Source organism: Asparagus officinalis, chromosome 8 (genome assembly GCF_001876935.1).
Source record: "Asparagus officinalis chromosome 8, Aspof.V1, whole genome shotgun sequence".
Taxonomy (NCBI): Eukaryota; Viridiplantae; Streptophyta; class Magnoliopsida; order Asparagales; family Asparagaceae; genus Asparagus; species Asparagus officinalis.
The window spans coordinates 54580257-54594968 of record NC_033801.1 but is presented as its reverse complement, the minus strand read 5'-3'; the positions used below and the strand labels follow the sequence as shown (position 1 = coordinate 54594968).

The 14712-nt window shown below is 49.4% G+C and overlaps 1 protein-coding gene across 1 annotated transcript; it reads right to left on the bottom strand.

Annotated features, from left to right (window-relative positions):
• Positions 7862–9019, bottom strand: LOC109821258. Its single transcript, XM_020387440.1, has one exon. It carries the CDS (start codon positions 9017–9019, stop codon positions 7862–7864), a length of 1158 nt encoding a protein of 385 aa, XP_020243029.1.

Here is a 14712-nt window from a genome sequence, read left to right as displayed (position 1 = left end):
TAGGAATGAAATAGTAAATAAAAGAAATTCAACTTCAAACCTCAACAATACAAGTCATGTCAAATCCTCTCACTACCCTTGGGTAGTTGGTGCAGTCACAAATAAAATAAATTGATAAAATTATCTCACATAGAAAATATGCCATGTGTGCTAATCTCAGTATTATACCCTACTCTCAGGTAACTAATATGGGAGCATGAATAAAATCTGTACAATGCTCTATATGAAACAAATGATGCACATGGGTGAAGTCTATCGTGATCTCGTTGCAGTATACCAACAAACACACCCTAAGTGTAGTTTCCCACGGTCTTATTGTAGAATACACATGGGTGAAGTCTGCTGCTCCTCCTCACGTAAATGCTTCTTGAGCATCGAAACATGATAAACATCGTGAATACCTAACATTGATACTGGAAGATAGAGTCGATACGAAACATCTCCAACATGCTCAACAATCTTGAATGGACCAATATATCTTAGGGCAAGCTTTCCCCGTCTGCCAAATCACTGAACACCCTTCATAGGTGACACCTTCTCCATCTGCCAAAGGTTGTCGCCTCTAATTTGTGTAGCTCTTTTGCCGACTCTGAGTTGCATGAATACGCTCTCGAATCTATGCTACCTTCTACGTAGTCTCTCACATGAGCTCTAGCCCAAGTAATAAGCTATCTTCCGGCTCTGCCCAACAATTATTAGGAATCTACAAGGCCCCCCATACAATGCCTTATATGGTACCATACTTATAGTAGATTGATAATTGTTGTTATAGGGAAACTCAATCAATGAGATATAATCCTCTCAACTACCCTAAAAATCGATAACACATGCCCGCAACATATCCTCTAACACATGATTAACTATCTCCGTTTGACCATCTGTCTGTGGGTGGAATACACTACTATAAGATAGATGGCTGCCAAAAGAATTCTGGAAGCTCCTCAAGAAATGTGAAGTGAAAATTAAGCCTCGATCCGAAATAATCGTTTCTGGAACTCTATGAAATCGAACTATCTCTCGGATGAAAATCCTTACATATGTCTCCGTTGTATAAGTCATCTTAACTGGTAAGAAATGTGCCGACTTCGTCAACCGATCTATGATCACCAAAATCAAATCGTTCCGTTTGGTGGATCTTGGAAATCCTACAATAAAATCTATGGAGATATCTTCCCACTTCCACTCTGGAATGGGTAAAGGCTGTAGGGTCCATGTGGGTCCCTACGGGTCCTTACATATCTCTAATGTTCTGCTTTCACTTGTTAACATGTAAAACACTTAGATACATACTCCTCTATATCCCTATGCACATCGTTTCACCAAAAATGTCTCTTCAGGTTCTTGTACATTTTGGTTATGCCTGGATGCACTGTGTACCTGGTGTGATGTGCCTCATCAAATAATTCCTTCTTCAACTACGGGATATCCGGCACCACTAACTAGCCCTTCATTCGAAGACCCCAATCTGCACCGATGATCCAATCCACCTTGGCTTCTTTGGAAAATTTTCCCCTTTCTGATTTGAATCCAAGAGTCTCCTAACTAAGTGCTAACCACTCTATTAGTCCACGATGGATGCACAGCTAAAGCTCCCAAAAATGCACTGCTCCCGCTAATATCTAGCCTAAAATCAAATTGGCTAAGGGTGAGAAGATCTCGATACAACAAACACCTCAAAGCTGCAAGCCCGTGACAGCGCTTACTACTCAACAAATTTGCAACAACGTTCACCTTCCCCGGATGATACTGAAGCATGAACTCGTAATCCTTAATGAACTCGACCCATTGTTGCTACCCCTAGTTGAGTTCCTTCTGGGAGAAGAGATACTTTAGTCTCTAATGATCGGTGAATAACTCGAACTGAACTACATAAAGATAATGCATCCACGTCTTAAGTGAGAAGACCTATGTTGTTAACTCCAAATCATATGTGAGATAGTTTTGCTCATGAGTCCTCAGCTGCCGTGAGATGTAAGCCACTACTCTTTAGGTATGCATCAAAATGCCTCCTAGACCCGATAATGATGCATCCGTGTAGACGACAAAGGTCTTATCACTGCTTAGGATGATCACCACCGGTGCTGTAGTTAACTTAGTCTTCAAAGTCTCAAAGGCCTTTTGGCACTTTGGTCCCAACACAAACTAAACACCCTTCTTCGTAAGGCATATCAGTGGTGTATCAATCTTTGAAAATTTCTAAATGAAGTTCCTGTAATAGCTGGCCAGACCCAAAAAACTTGAAAGCTCTGTAGCGGTCTTCGGTAGCTCCCATTTAATAACTGCCTCCACTTTAGCTAGATCAACTACAATGCTCTCCTTGCTGATGATGTGGCCTAAAAATCTAAACTCAGATAGCTAAAACTCATATTTACGAAACTTAGTATATAACTGGTGCTCCCAAGAGTTTGCAACGCTAATTAGAGATGTTGCTCATGCTCGGCCTCCGGTCTTGAATAGATGAGAATGTCATCGATAAACACGATCATGAGCTGGTCTAAGTATGGACGAAAAACTTGGTTCATCAAGTCCATGAATATCGCGGGTGCATTGGTCAGCCCAAATAACATGACAAGAAATTCGAAAGATCCATATCAAGTCAGAAAGACGGTCTTGGGAATATCTATCTCCCAAACCCACAACTGATGATAGCCAGATGGAAGATCAATCCTCAATAGTGGAATAATACTGTGCTTGAGAAATACTGTGCTTCATGTAACTAGTCGAATAATTCATTAATCCTCAATAGTGGATACCTGTTTCGGATGGTGACCTTATTCAAGTCGCGATAATCTATACACAAACGCATACTATTGTATGTGTGAATTTGGATCTTCTAGAAAATAGGGAATTTGTTTATATTGATAAGAAAGCTTATTAAAAACTAATAAATCGAAATTACAACAGAAGCGGAGGGAAGGCCCTCCTTGTTTAGTGCGGGATCTTTTGATAGCTACAGGATGCTTCGCTCGATGCTTGTGTCGAGTCTGCTTCCCTTGGACGGTTCGAATGAGGTTGCTAGAGAGCTTCAGTACGCAGTAGAAGCTCAAATTGATCGGGGCCTTGAACGAGGAGAGGACGCTTCGGTACACAGAACGTGCAAGGAGCTTGTCGTCGACTCTTTTAAGAGTCGAGAGCTAGTGGTTCAGTTAACTGATTCAGCCGCGAGCTGGTCGCCGGATAGCTGTAACAGTTGGGTCTATTCTTCGTGATTTGGAAGAAAGATTGAACCGCTGAACTTCTCAACAAGAGCTCACTTGGAACCTCAGCTGGACTCTTGAACTTTCTTAACAAAAGCTCGGCCTTGAACTTTTTTGATCCAAAGTTCATCGACCTTTGAACCTCTTGGCTGGAAGAAGTTCTTAAAGGGTGGAGAGATGGCGTAGATACTCCTTGAATCACGGGATATGACCATGTTCTGTTGGAAGATGTCTTGCCGCCTCTCGGTACCATGAGTGGTCATTCGAGGGGTTGTGTTTTACGTGCTGTCACATAGAATGGGAAGGCCCATCTTTGTACGTGAGGTAACAGCCGCCCACTATTCGAGTGGATTTGACCAGTATTGATGAACCGTATTTATGAGCTCGCAGGTTGATTTGGCGTCTGTCCGATCATTCGTACTGTGTGTGGCCGTTCGCACCATTTCATTGGACGAAACAGCTTCTCCCACTGTGGTTGCCATCTTTTGTATGTGTGAATTTGGATCTTCCCGAAAACAGGGAATTCGTTTGTATTGATAAGAAAGCTTATTACAAACTAATAAATCGAAATTACAACAGAAGCAGAGGGAAGGCCCTCTTTGTTTAGTGCGAGATCTTTTTGGTAGCTACAGGATGCTTCGCTCGATGCTTGTGTCGAGTCTGCTTCCCTTGGATGGTTCGAATGAGGTTGCTGGAGAGCTTCAGTACATAGTAGAAGCTCAAATTGATGGAGTTCGAATCTCTGGGTTTGACGGCAATCGGGGCCTTGAACGGGGAGAGGACGCTTCGGTACACAGAGCGTGCAAGGAGCTTGTCTTTGACTCTTTTGAGAGTCGAGAGCTAGTGGTTCAGTTAACTGATTCAGCCGCGAGCTGGTCGCCGGATAGCTGTAACAGTTGGGTCTATTCTTCGTGATTTGGAAGAAAGATTGAACCGCTGAACTTCTCAACAAGAGCTCACTTGGAACCTCAGCTGGACTCTTGAACTTTCTTAACAAAAGCTCGGCCTTGAACTTTTTTGATCCAAAGTTCATCGACCTTTGAACCTCTTGGCTGGAAGAAGTTCTTAAAGGGTGGAGAGATGGCGTAGATACTCCTTGAATCACGGGATATAACCATGTTCTGTTGGAAGATGTCTTGCCGTCTCTCGGTACCATGAGTGGTCATTCGAGGGGTTGTGTTTTACGTGCTGTCACATAGAATGGGAAGGCCATCTTTGTACGTGAGGCAACGGCCGCCCACTATTCGAGTAGATTTGACCAGCATTGATGAACCGCATTTATGAGCTCGCAGGTTGATTTGGTGTCTGTCCGCTCATTCGTACTGTGTGTGGCCGTTCGGCGTGCTTGGAACACTGTGCCTTCTCCTTTTCCGGTCAGGGGAGATGGAGAAGTAGGTGCACAGTACTCGAGTGGGCCTGGCCACCTTGCCGAGCGCCAGCGTCTCCGGCTCCCGATTCGGACTGGTGAGGTGAACCGCATTTATGAGTGTTCAGGTGGATCCGACACCTGTCCGATCACTCGTACTGTAAGCGGCCATTCGACGGGCCTGGAGTACTGTGCTCTCTCTCCTCTCAAGTCGAGAGGGATGGGAAAGCCTGTCCCAGCACGTGGGGCAGCGGATACCTAGCTGTACTGGCGGCCTTGAGGTTTGCAGGCGGATTTAACTTTGGACTCGGGCAGGCGAGTTGCGTGAAAGGCAAACTTCTGCTATTCCAATTGATCTCAACTCGTGCAGGCGAGCCGATCATTCAGGCAAATCTGGAACCGAGCACATTTGATGACCATGCGGCTCAGGCCTGTGCTAGGGAATTGTGCAGGCGACTTCTTGCAGGCGAATTTCCCGTGGGCTCACAGAGGTATTATTTACCGTCTACAAGACCCCCTTCAAAGTTTTCAGACCTAAACCGGCTTGTGTGGGGTCTGGAATAATTTGAATGAAGAAAATTTTGGCGAAGCAAGCGCCTTTGGGTTTCTTTTAGGATTTTTAGCAAACCCTCAGCTATCAACGGGTTTGATGTGCCTTTACCGATCATCGTTTGAATCGGGCTAGCCGTACTATTCCCCTCAGTATGATGAGTTGTTGAGCAGTTTCTCTTAGGCTTAATGCTAAGATTTCTGCTCTAACCCTTAGCCGTCTGAGGCGTGAGTTTTAACCGTTCGAGCGAGGTCATTCTACTAGCTTGGTTCATAATTTTACCTTTAAAGGCGAATGAGTCGTCAAGGCAAAATTCGTCTTTGAGAGCCAAATTCCGTACGACTCGTGGGGTTAAGCCAAATATTCGCAGGCGAGATCCCACCTTTTTGGGCGGAACCAGATCTGATAGGAGATGAACCACACGTCTGCTGATAGGGCTTCGTGCCTCCCAGCTAAGGCGGCGCGGTCCCGTCAGGTCGTGGTGATCGTGATTTGACGGTTGTGACGTCAGCTTCGTATGTTTCGCCCCACGATGCATCATGGCCGTGGTTTTCGAACTTAGCCGTTAGATCCAGTCGTGGGTTTTGGTTCGGGTCTCGGGCTTTGACCGGCCCGTTCCCCTTTTCAATGGCTCTTTCGCAACTGTAGAACGAGTTGTACAGGACAATCTGGGCCGTCGATTTCGATCGTGGCCACGTCTCTGGAACGCGAGTGTCTTGCCTTGCGAGTGCCATCGTGGCCACGCAAGTCCTTTCGCCCTTAAATAGGTTTCGTCCCCCTCTTCTTTTTTGAAAGTTACTGTGCGTGAAAACCTCCAAAAAGAGAAAGAACTCCCGCTTCCTTTCTGCTTCCTAGACATGGCGCCGAAGTCCAAGAGATGCGTTGCAAGAGGGGGAGGTCCTGGACGATACTCCGACCGCCTGACCGTCGGTGTGACCGCCAATGTGCCTGAGACGCGCTTGGGTAAGTTGAAGAAGTTTGCTTGATGCCCTTGTGTTGGTTACCGATGTCGGGCCAGGAAGATGAGCACTGCTCATTTTGCCTTGGTGGACTATGTTGTCTTTTGGCAGTCCCTGTGATCTTGGTAAAACTGCCCCTTTTCAGGCGGATTTAACCTTTATTCGCATCGGGTGATTCTAGCCTTTACAGGCGATATTGGTCTTTATTAGGCGAAGGCGAACTCGTTTCTTGACAGGCGAGTTCGACTTTTGTCTGGTAAAGGCGAATGCGGCCTACCTGAGATGCTAGTCTCTCCTGTTTTGAGAGGTTCACCAAAACATGGAGCTTAGCTCAAGAAGTGGGTTTCGCCTAGACTGATAGGCTTGCCTGATCTGAGCGATTCGCCTGATCTGAGCGGTTCGCCTAATCTGAGCGGTTCGCCTGTACGGGTAACCTGGCTCAAGAAGTGGAGCTCGCCTAAACTGTTGGGCTCGCCTGATCTGAGCGGTTCGCCTGTATTGGTAATCTGGCGAGAAATGGAAGTGTAGGAACAGTTTTACCTCTTATACCAGTTGGAGGATGTGAGGGCCAGTTTAGACTCGTGCACTCGTGGGAGTTGGTGAAGAAGAACTAGGGGTAGTACTTCTTCAGATATTTGCCGTTGATGGGCATCATGATCTTATCGCCATTTGGCTTGACGAGGCGGTACACGCCATTTGAGTAGACTGTCTCTACTACGAATGGTCCTTCCCATTTAGACTGAAATTTGCCCTTCTTCTTGGAAGTGAGGATCATCGGTCGGCGAACGGCCAGTACCAGTTCCCCTTCCTTAAAGGTTCGGCGCCTGACTTTCTTGTCGAAAGCTTTAGCCATTCGGGCTTGATAGAACTCAATGTACTGTTGAGCCTCTAATCGCTTGTCGTCCAACGCTTCAAGCTCTGCAAGCCGACGTTGGTGATTATCCTCAACCATAATCCCCATTGCTAGGGCGACACGGAGGGACGGGATTTGAATCTCCAAAGGTAACACGGCTTCACAGCCGTATACCAACGAATAGGGTGTGCTGCCAGTCGGTGTGCGAACCGTTGTGCGATATGCCCATAAGCTTTCGCCCAGCTTTTCATTCTAGTCGCGTTTGCTAGTGGAGGTTAGCTTGGTCAAAATCTTGATGATTGTTTTGTTGAAGGCCTCGGCCAAACCATTCGCCGAAGGGTTGTAGGCCGTGGATGACAGGTTTTGTATTCGAAACTTGTCACAAAACCTGGTGAACGCATGGCTGACGAACTGCGTGCCGTTATCATGAATGATATGCCGGGGTACGCCGTATCGGTAGATGACATGGTGTTTGATGAATTTGATCACGTCATTAGTCTTGACCTCTCTTAAGGGGATGGATTCGGCCCATTTAGAGAAGTAGACGGTGATTGCGAGTATGAAGCGATGACCTCTCGCCGATGGCAGGGATATTGGTCCGACTATGTCCATCCCCCACGCTTCGAATGGCCAGGAAGCTTTCGTCGGGTGCAAGTCTTCGGGAGGTTGGTGCATATAGTTGGCGTGGATTTGGCATTCGTGGCAGCGCCTTGCGTAGGCGACTGCGTCGATAACCATCCCAGGCCAAAAATAGCCTATCCTCCGCAGGTGGTCCCAAAGCTTAGGTCCGGGTTGGTGAGCCCCACAAGTGCCGCTGTGGGCCTTTCGTAGGGCCTCCTGTGCTTCTGCCTTTGAGAGGCATCGAAGCAACAAGCCGTCGTATGACTTCCGATATAGCGTCTTGGTTGTCGAATCGTAGTAGAACCTCGAAGCACGTCATCGGACAGACTCTCGCTCTCTTGCGTCTTCGGGCAACATGCCGTACAGAATGTAATCGACGATTAGGAGGCGCCAGTCCTCCGGCTCGGGCTGATCCGGGACCTGATGAGCGGTGTTTGCCTCTGGGACATCTTTCGGACGAAAGAGCTTCTGGCTTGTCACAGTGACCCATTGGGACGTCCCCAGCGGTTGGGCCAGGTTGGCTGCCAGGGAAGCAAGGGCGTCCACATGCGTGTTCTTGGAACGTAGCACGTGTTCGATGTGGAAGCTTTCGAATGACCCCACCAGCTTGATGGCTGCTTTGTGAAGTAGGATCAGATCGTCATTTCTGACCTCGTACTCGCCAGTCACTTGCTTGACGATGAGCTGAGAGTCGCCATATGCCTCGGGGCGCTCTATCCCTAATTCTTTCGCTAATTCGAGCCCGATGAGTAACGCATTGTACTCAGCCACGTTGTTGGTGCATGGCTCTGTTAAAGAGAAGGCTCGGGGCAGCACGTGGTTATGTGGAGAAGTGAAGACCACCCCCACTCCTGCAATCATAGAGCCGCTCGCTCCTGCGCGAGACGCGCCATCAAAAAACATTTGCCAAACCCCTGATGACGAAGTTATGTTGGCTTCGGGGGGTTCATCAAGCAAATCTTCAAATAGGTCTGTCTTCGCTGCCAGCGGGTGACTAGCCATGAGATCGCAGATGGCCTGTCCCTTGACTGACTTTTGTGGCATGAAATGGATGTCGTATTGGGACAACAGAAGTGCCCATCTGGCCAGGCGCCAATTTAGCGCCGCAGGCTGCGTCATGAAAACTCGGATGGGGTTCATCCGGGAGATGATGTGGATTGTCTGGCTTACCAGGTAGTGTCGCATCTTTTGGATGGCAAACACCAAGGCCAGACATTCCTTTTCGATCATTGGGTAACGCTGTTCGGCGCCTTGCAAGGTTCTACTTAGGTAGTAGATGCCCTGTTCGTAGCCCGCGTCGTCATTTTGTGCTAAGAGGGCGCCTAGAGAATGCTCCATAGCCCGTATATAGATGAGGAACGGCTTCCCTGAGACGGGAGCCGCCAGGATAGGCGGATTTGAGAGATAATCCTTAATCTCTTCAAAGGCCTGTTGGCAAGGCTCATCCCATATGAAGGAAGTGCCTTTCTTCATTAGCTTGGAGAAGGGTTGACACTTACCCGAAAGATTCGAGATGAACCTTCGGATGTAAGCCAATCGTCCTTGAAGGCCTCTTAGCTCCTTGAGATTTCGGGGTGGCCGAAGCTCTTGGATGGCTCGCACCTTATCTGGGTCGATCCGCATTCCTTTCGTCGTAACGACGAAGCCAAGGAATTTGCCGCTGGACATCCCCAAAAATGACTTAGTGGGATTCATCTTGAGTTGATGAGTCCTCATGAGCTCGAACATCGCCCTCAGGTCTTGGAGGTGGTTCTCTTTACGGCGACTCTTCACAACCAGGTCGTCTACGTAGCATTCGACCATCTTCCGGAGGTAATCCCGAAAGATCAAACTCATGGCACGCTGGTAGGTTGCGCCTGCGTTCTTGAGTCCGAAGGGCATAACAGTGTAGCAATACACCCCCATCGGAGTTCTGAATGCAGTGTGTTTTTCATCTTCGGGGTGCATTTTGATTTGATTATACCCCGAGAAACCATCCATGAAGGACATCCTCTCGAATCCGCACGTGTTGTTGATGATGACATCCATGATGGGCAGGGGGAATTCATCCTTGGGGCATGCAGCATTGAGGTTTCTAAAGTCGATGCAGATGCAGATCTTACCATTTTTCTTCAAGACCAGAACAATATTGGCCACCCAGTCAGGGTGTTGCTCCTCTCTGATGAAGCCGGACTCGATCAGCTTCTTCACTTCGGCCTTGATCGCCTCCATGATCTGAGGGCGAAACTGCCTCTGCTGTTGCTTGACTGGTTTGGCATCTGAGCCGATGTTGAGGCGATGTGTGGCGACCCGCGGGTCTAGACCGGGCATATCCTCATAATTTCATGCGAAGACGTCGATGTATTCCCGTATGAGGGCAATGAGGTCCTACTTCTCCTGGGGAGGTAGGCTGCCGCTGATGAATATGGGCTTGGGGTTCGCCTCGTCACCCATGTTCACCTGGAGGATTTCGTCCTCGGTTGGCGGTTCACGCTGCTCGAAGCGACTGCTCCATTGGGCATTAACGTGGCGATCCCATGTCTCGTCATAGAGCAGGATTCGTCCATCCTCCGCCATTTCGGAGGGGTCTATCGTAGCCGTGTTGATCGTAAGGCTATCGAATAGATCCCTCACGCTGACATCTGAGTCCAATGTCGAGGTTGATGACGATTGGTCCCCCGAACACGCATAATCGGAATCCTCGTTGGCATAAAAGCACAACTCCGACGAGGAGGAGGAGTAGCCTAAGCCTCTCCGAGTCCTGTTGAAGTAATTGGAAGGTTTTCCTTTGGGCACGTAAGCAGGTCGGATGACCGTTTTGCGCCCTTGACCGTAATTCAGGCCCTTTAAACGAGTGAGGTCATACCATATCTCGCTCATCATGCGCTTCGCAACCTGACTGTATTCCGAAAACTAGGGCGCTGGGTCCTCGTCTTCTGATTCATCCCATAAGGTGTGTAGGGGTGATCGACTCGACCGAAGATAATATCCTTTCGATAATGCTTCCGGGCTAGCATGACGAACATAGCTTGCGATGATTTGATTGGCTGTGCCCTCGTGACGTACGACGAGCATACCGGCAAGTGCAGGGAGGGATCGCTGTAAAGTTTTAACAACAGGTTATTAGGATCCTCATCCTCGGACGTGGAACAAGACGACAAGTAAACAAAGTCGGACTTCTCATTCATGATAATCTTCTCTGCCTGAACAGCGTTGGTTACATTATGACTCTCGTAACCAATTACAATTGACTCGAAGTCATTCAGAATATCCTTCCGGAGCCTTTTCATCGCATGCGGTGAATGGACGTCGTGACGAATATTATTCGACGTCTAATGACTTTTCTCCCATTCCGCTTACTTCTCAGTTTGGTCGGGGCACGTCGCTGGAAGTTGCCCAAGTGGTGAAGGAAGGTGGACATCGAGCCCTTCGCCAGCTGATTACAGTCCTGTTGAAGTAATTGGAAGGTTTTCCTTTGGGCACGTAAGCAGGTCGGATGACCGTTTTGCGCCCTTGACCGTAATTCAGGCCCTTTAAACGAGTGAGGTCATACCATATCTCGCTCATCATGCGCTTCGCAACCTGACTGTATTCCGAAAACTAGGGCGCTGGGTCCTCGTCTTCTGATTCATCCCATAAGGTGTGTAGGGGTGATCGACTCGACCGAAGATAATATCCTTTCGATAATGCTTCCGGGCTAGCATGACGAACATAGCTTGCGATGATTTGATTGGCTGTGCCCTCGTGACGTACGACGAGCATACCGGCAAGTGCAGGGAGGGATCGCTGTAAAGTTTTAACAACAGGTTATTAGGATCCTCATCCTCGGACGTGGAACAAGACGACAAGTAAACAAAGTCGGACTTCTCATTCATGATAATCTTCTCTGCCTGAACAGCGTTGGTTACATTATGACTCTCGTAACCAATTACAATTGACTCGAAGTCATTCAGGATTAGATTGTCGCTGTACTCGGGCTCGCTGTCTGCCTCATTGCCGCTCTCCAGTTCTTCGATCGATGGCTCGTCGGGGTCTTGGTACAGCAGAGAATCTATGAAGTAGTTCTCAACGCCTTTGAAGGGTTGCTTGTCAGCCACCACCGTCTTCACTCGTTCGTAATTATCTACGTATTTCAGGCACTGGTGCAATGTGGACAGGACTATCCGGTTGGCATGGATCCATGGACGTCCTAAGAGCATGTTGTAGGAAGGCTCAGCGTCGATAACATAGCAGGTTACCTCAGTCTTCATGTCGCTTATTCGACATTTCAGGCGGATCTTGCCGAGCGGCCGAGTCCCCGTGGCATTAAAGCCAAAGATGGTCGTCGTGGTCGAGGATAGGTGCTTCGACGGTATCCCTAAGCGCTTGATCAACTCCAGAGGGACGATGCTCAACGCAGAACCTGGGTTGACCTGGATTCGATCCACTTTCGCCAAACCGACGTACCCCGTGAAGTACAGCGGTCGGTCATGGGATGTGCTCTTGATGAGCATGTCCTCCGGGGCGAAGGTGATGCACGGGACCCGTCTCTCGGATGTTTGGCAACACGTTGTGCATTCCTGTCCTGCGTCCTCCTCCTTCGAGAAGTGGGTGGAGAAAACCTCCGAGTCGGCCAGTGCCTCTTGCAGAGCTTCCCAGGTAGACCTGGATAGTCGTAGGAGATCGAACATGGTGATTCACGCAGGGATGCTCTTCAGTTGCGCGAGCACATTGAACTAGAAATGTTGGCGGCTTGAGCTTGGCCCATCCGGGTTGGGAGGGGTTGTTGCAACTGGCCTCGTGGGAGGTCCTGTCGGGTTCTCCGCCCTCACGGGATATTCCTTCGCGAATTCCTTCCCTGCTCTCGTGGCGAGAACAGTGGCTTCCTCCTCGGAATCGGTCAGGGCGGTCATTGCCATTTCTTCCCCACCCATGATGGCGGAGACGACATGGCAATGTTTTCCCTTAACCTCTTTCGAGGGCTTTGTAGTCTATTGTTCGTCATTGATGAGGTCCGGATGGACCCACATCACTTGGCCTGACGGTAGGATCTGTGGAGCTAGACCTTTCTCTCACTGGTTGTAAGGGTCGTCATTGACAACCTTTAAGACTACCTTGGGAATAGGAGTCCTCCCTGCCGGGGCTTGGACCTCTGGGAGACCTGTTCCAAAGCTCAGGGTGATCATATTCGTGGTCACCTGCTTTTGAACCTTCTCCTTCTTTAGGACTCCCGCATCGTAAAGAGCTTGGAGTTTGTCCTTGAGGACGTAACACTTAGCCGTGTGATGTCCCATGAAACTGTGGTAAGCGAAGTAACCTGGTTCGTTGGTTTTGCCCGCCTCCTCGGGCTTCGTGGCCTCCGACAGCTTTATCCGACTGCTCTTGAGCAGAGTATCGAGCGTTGCCACCACCTGATCTTCTTTGAAGTCATAATGCCGCGGGGGGCGTGGTTCAATTTGCCTGGGTTTCGACCTCTAAGCAGCCTTCGGTGCCGGGGCGGAATCTACAGCCATGATCTCCTTTCCTTTTGTTCGAGGGGGATTCTTTGGCACGACTGATTCCGCAGCTCCTTTCTTGGGCTGTGGATCTTCGGCCTCCAGCCTCTTGATCATATTTTCTACTTGCTCGCCTTGGCGAACAAGCTCCTTCCATGTTCGGGTTTCCACCGCGCCTACTTTGGATAGGATGTGGATCGAGAGGTTATTGCAGCACATCTCAATCAGTGTGGATTCGGCAACTTGGTCCCGACAGTGGACGGACCGGTTCCGGAACCTCTTCACGAAGTCGTTGACTGACTCCGACTTTCGTTGCTTTTTGGCGAGGAGGGTGGCCATCGACACCTCCGTGTCGTCATCGAAGAAGCGGGCGAGGAAAAGTCTTTCGGCATCGGCCCATGACTTGATGGAACCAGGTTCTAACTTGCGGAACCATTCAAAGGCCACCCCCTTGAGGGTGCCGATGAATAGTCGAGTAAGAATGGTGTCGTTCCCTGTGAGGAACCCGGTTTGCGCCATGATGTAATAGATGTGTTGCGAGGGCGAGCCCTTGCCGTTGAGCTGCACCAAGCTGATTGGCTTGAACTTCGCCGGGTATGGGACTGTATCCCATTCAACGGGATAGGGTCGGACCACCCCCAACTTGTTCATGATCTGCTGAAGTTTGAGAGCGTTGAGCTGGTTTTGGAACTCGTCGAACCTCTTGTCGCGGGTGCTATCCCCAGTATGCGACGTCCCCAATGATGTCTTGGAAGAGTAGTCGGATTGCGGGCCGACATTATCTTCCGTCTCAGTTGGTGGACGATGGGGAGGTGCCCACTCCTTATCTCCTGCTCGTCGGTGCAAGGTGCGTTGGGCTCTCTTCTTCTTCTTCTTGTTGAGAAGTTGTTCCATCATTTCCCTTAGGGAGTCGATGGTCGCCTGTTGCTCCTCGAGCTTTTGGACCACCGTCTGGTCGTGGGTGACGTCAGCCATATGTGCCCTCGCCAGTGCGTCCCAACTTGATTGCGATGTTTGGGACGTAGCTACCGCCGAGTGAGTTTCGTCTTCACCGTCGGAGAGAGGTATTAAGGTCGAATAATCGAACCCAATTCTCACCCCCGTGCGACTACGAGTGCGATGGTATATACCGTCTTGCTCATGTCGGGCGAACAGAGGATTGGGTTCCAATACGGAGTCTGAATCCCGAGAACCATGAAGGACGGCTTTACCCTTATCCGCCATGTTAACAGTAAGGGATGAGAGCTCTCGATCGTCGGCGGCGCACCCTTTTTGGTGGCGACGCCTTCGACGAGAGGGCCTTGGTCGGGAAGGTTGTCGAGAGAGTCTCTCGAACACTGAAGGTTTCGCCTTTTCTATGCATTGACAGTCGGCGAGTACTGTCTGGATGATCTTTTCGTAGTGGCACCGAGGATTGGCCTTATGTATGGTGCGCTTGCGAGTCAAATAGCCCTGGAGGTCTTCTGCGGGTGGTTGGCAACAACCCCCAGCGTCAGAAAGATCGCCCGGGTGATTACACGAGAGAGGTTTGGATGTACTCTCTGGCGTACACTGGGTGGAGCGCTTTAGGCGATCCCGCCTTGACTGGCGGGTCTTCGCGTTTGGGCGAACTCCAGTATGAAGGCGAGTTTCAACCCCTCTCCCATACGGGCGGGTTTGCGAGGTGTCGTCTACTGCCTTGCCTTTATGTTTATCTGCCAAGAGGTTATGGCG

Bases quoted from the DNA above. Each gene is read 5' to 3' on its own strand.
- LOC109821258 (XM_020387440.1), bottom strand. From the start codon at position 9,019: ATGAAGAAAGGCACTTCCTTCATATGGGATGAGCCTTGCCAACAGGCC.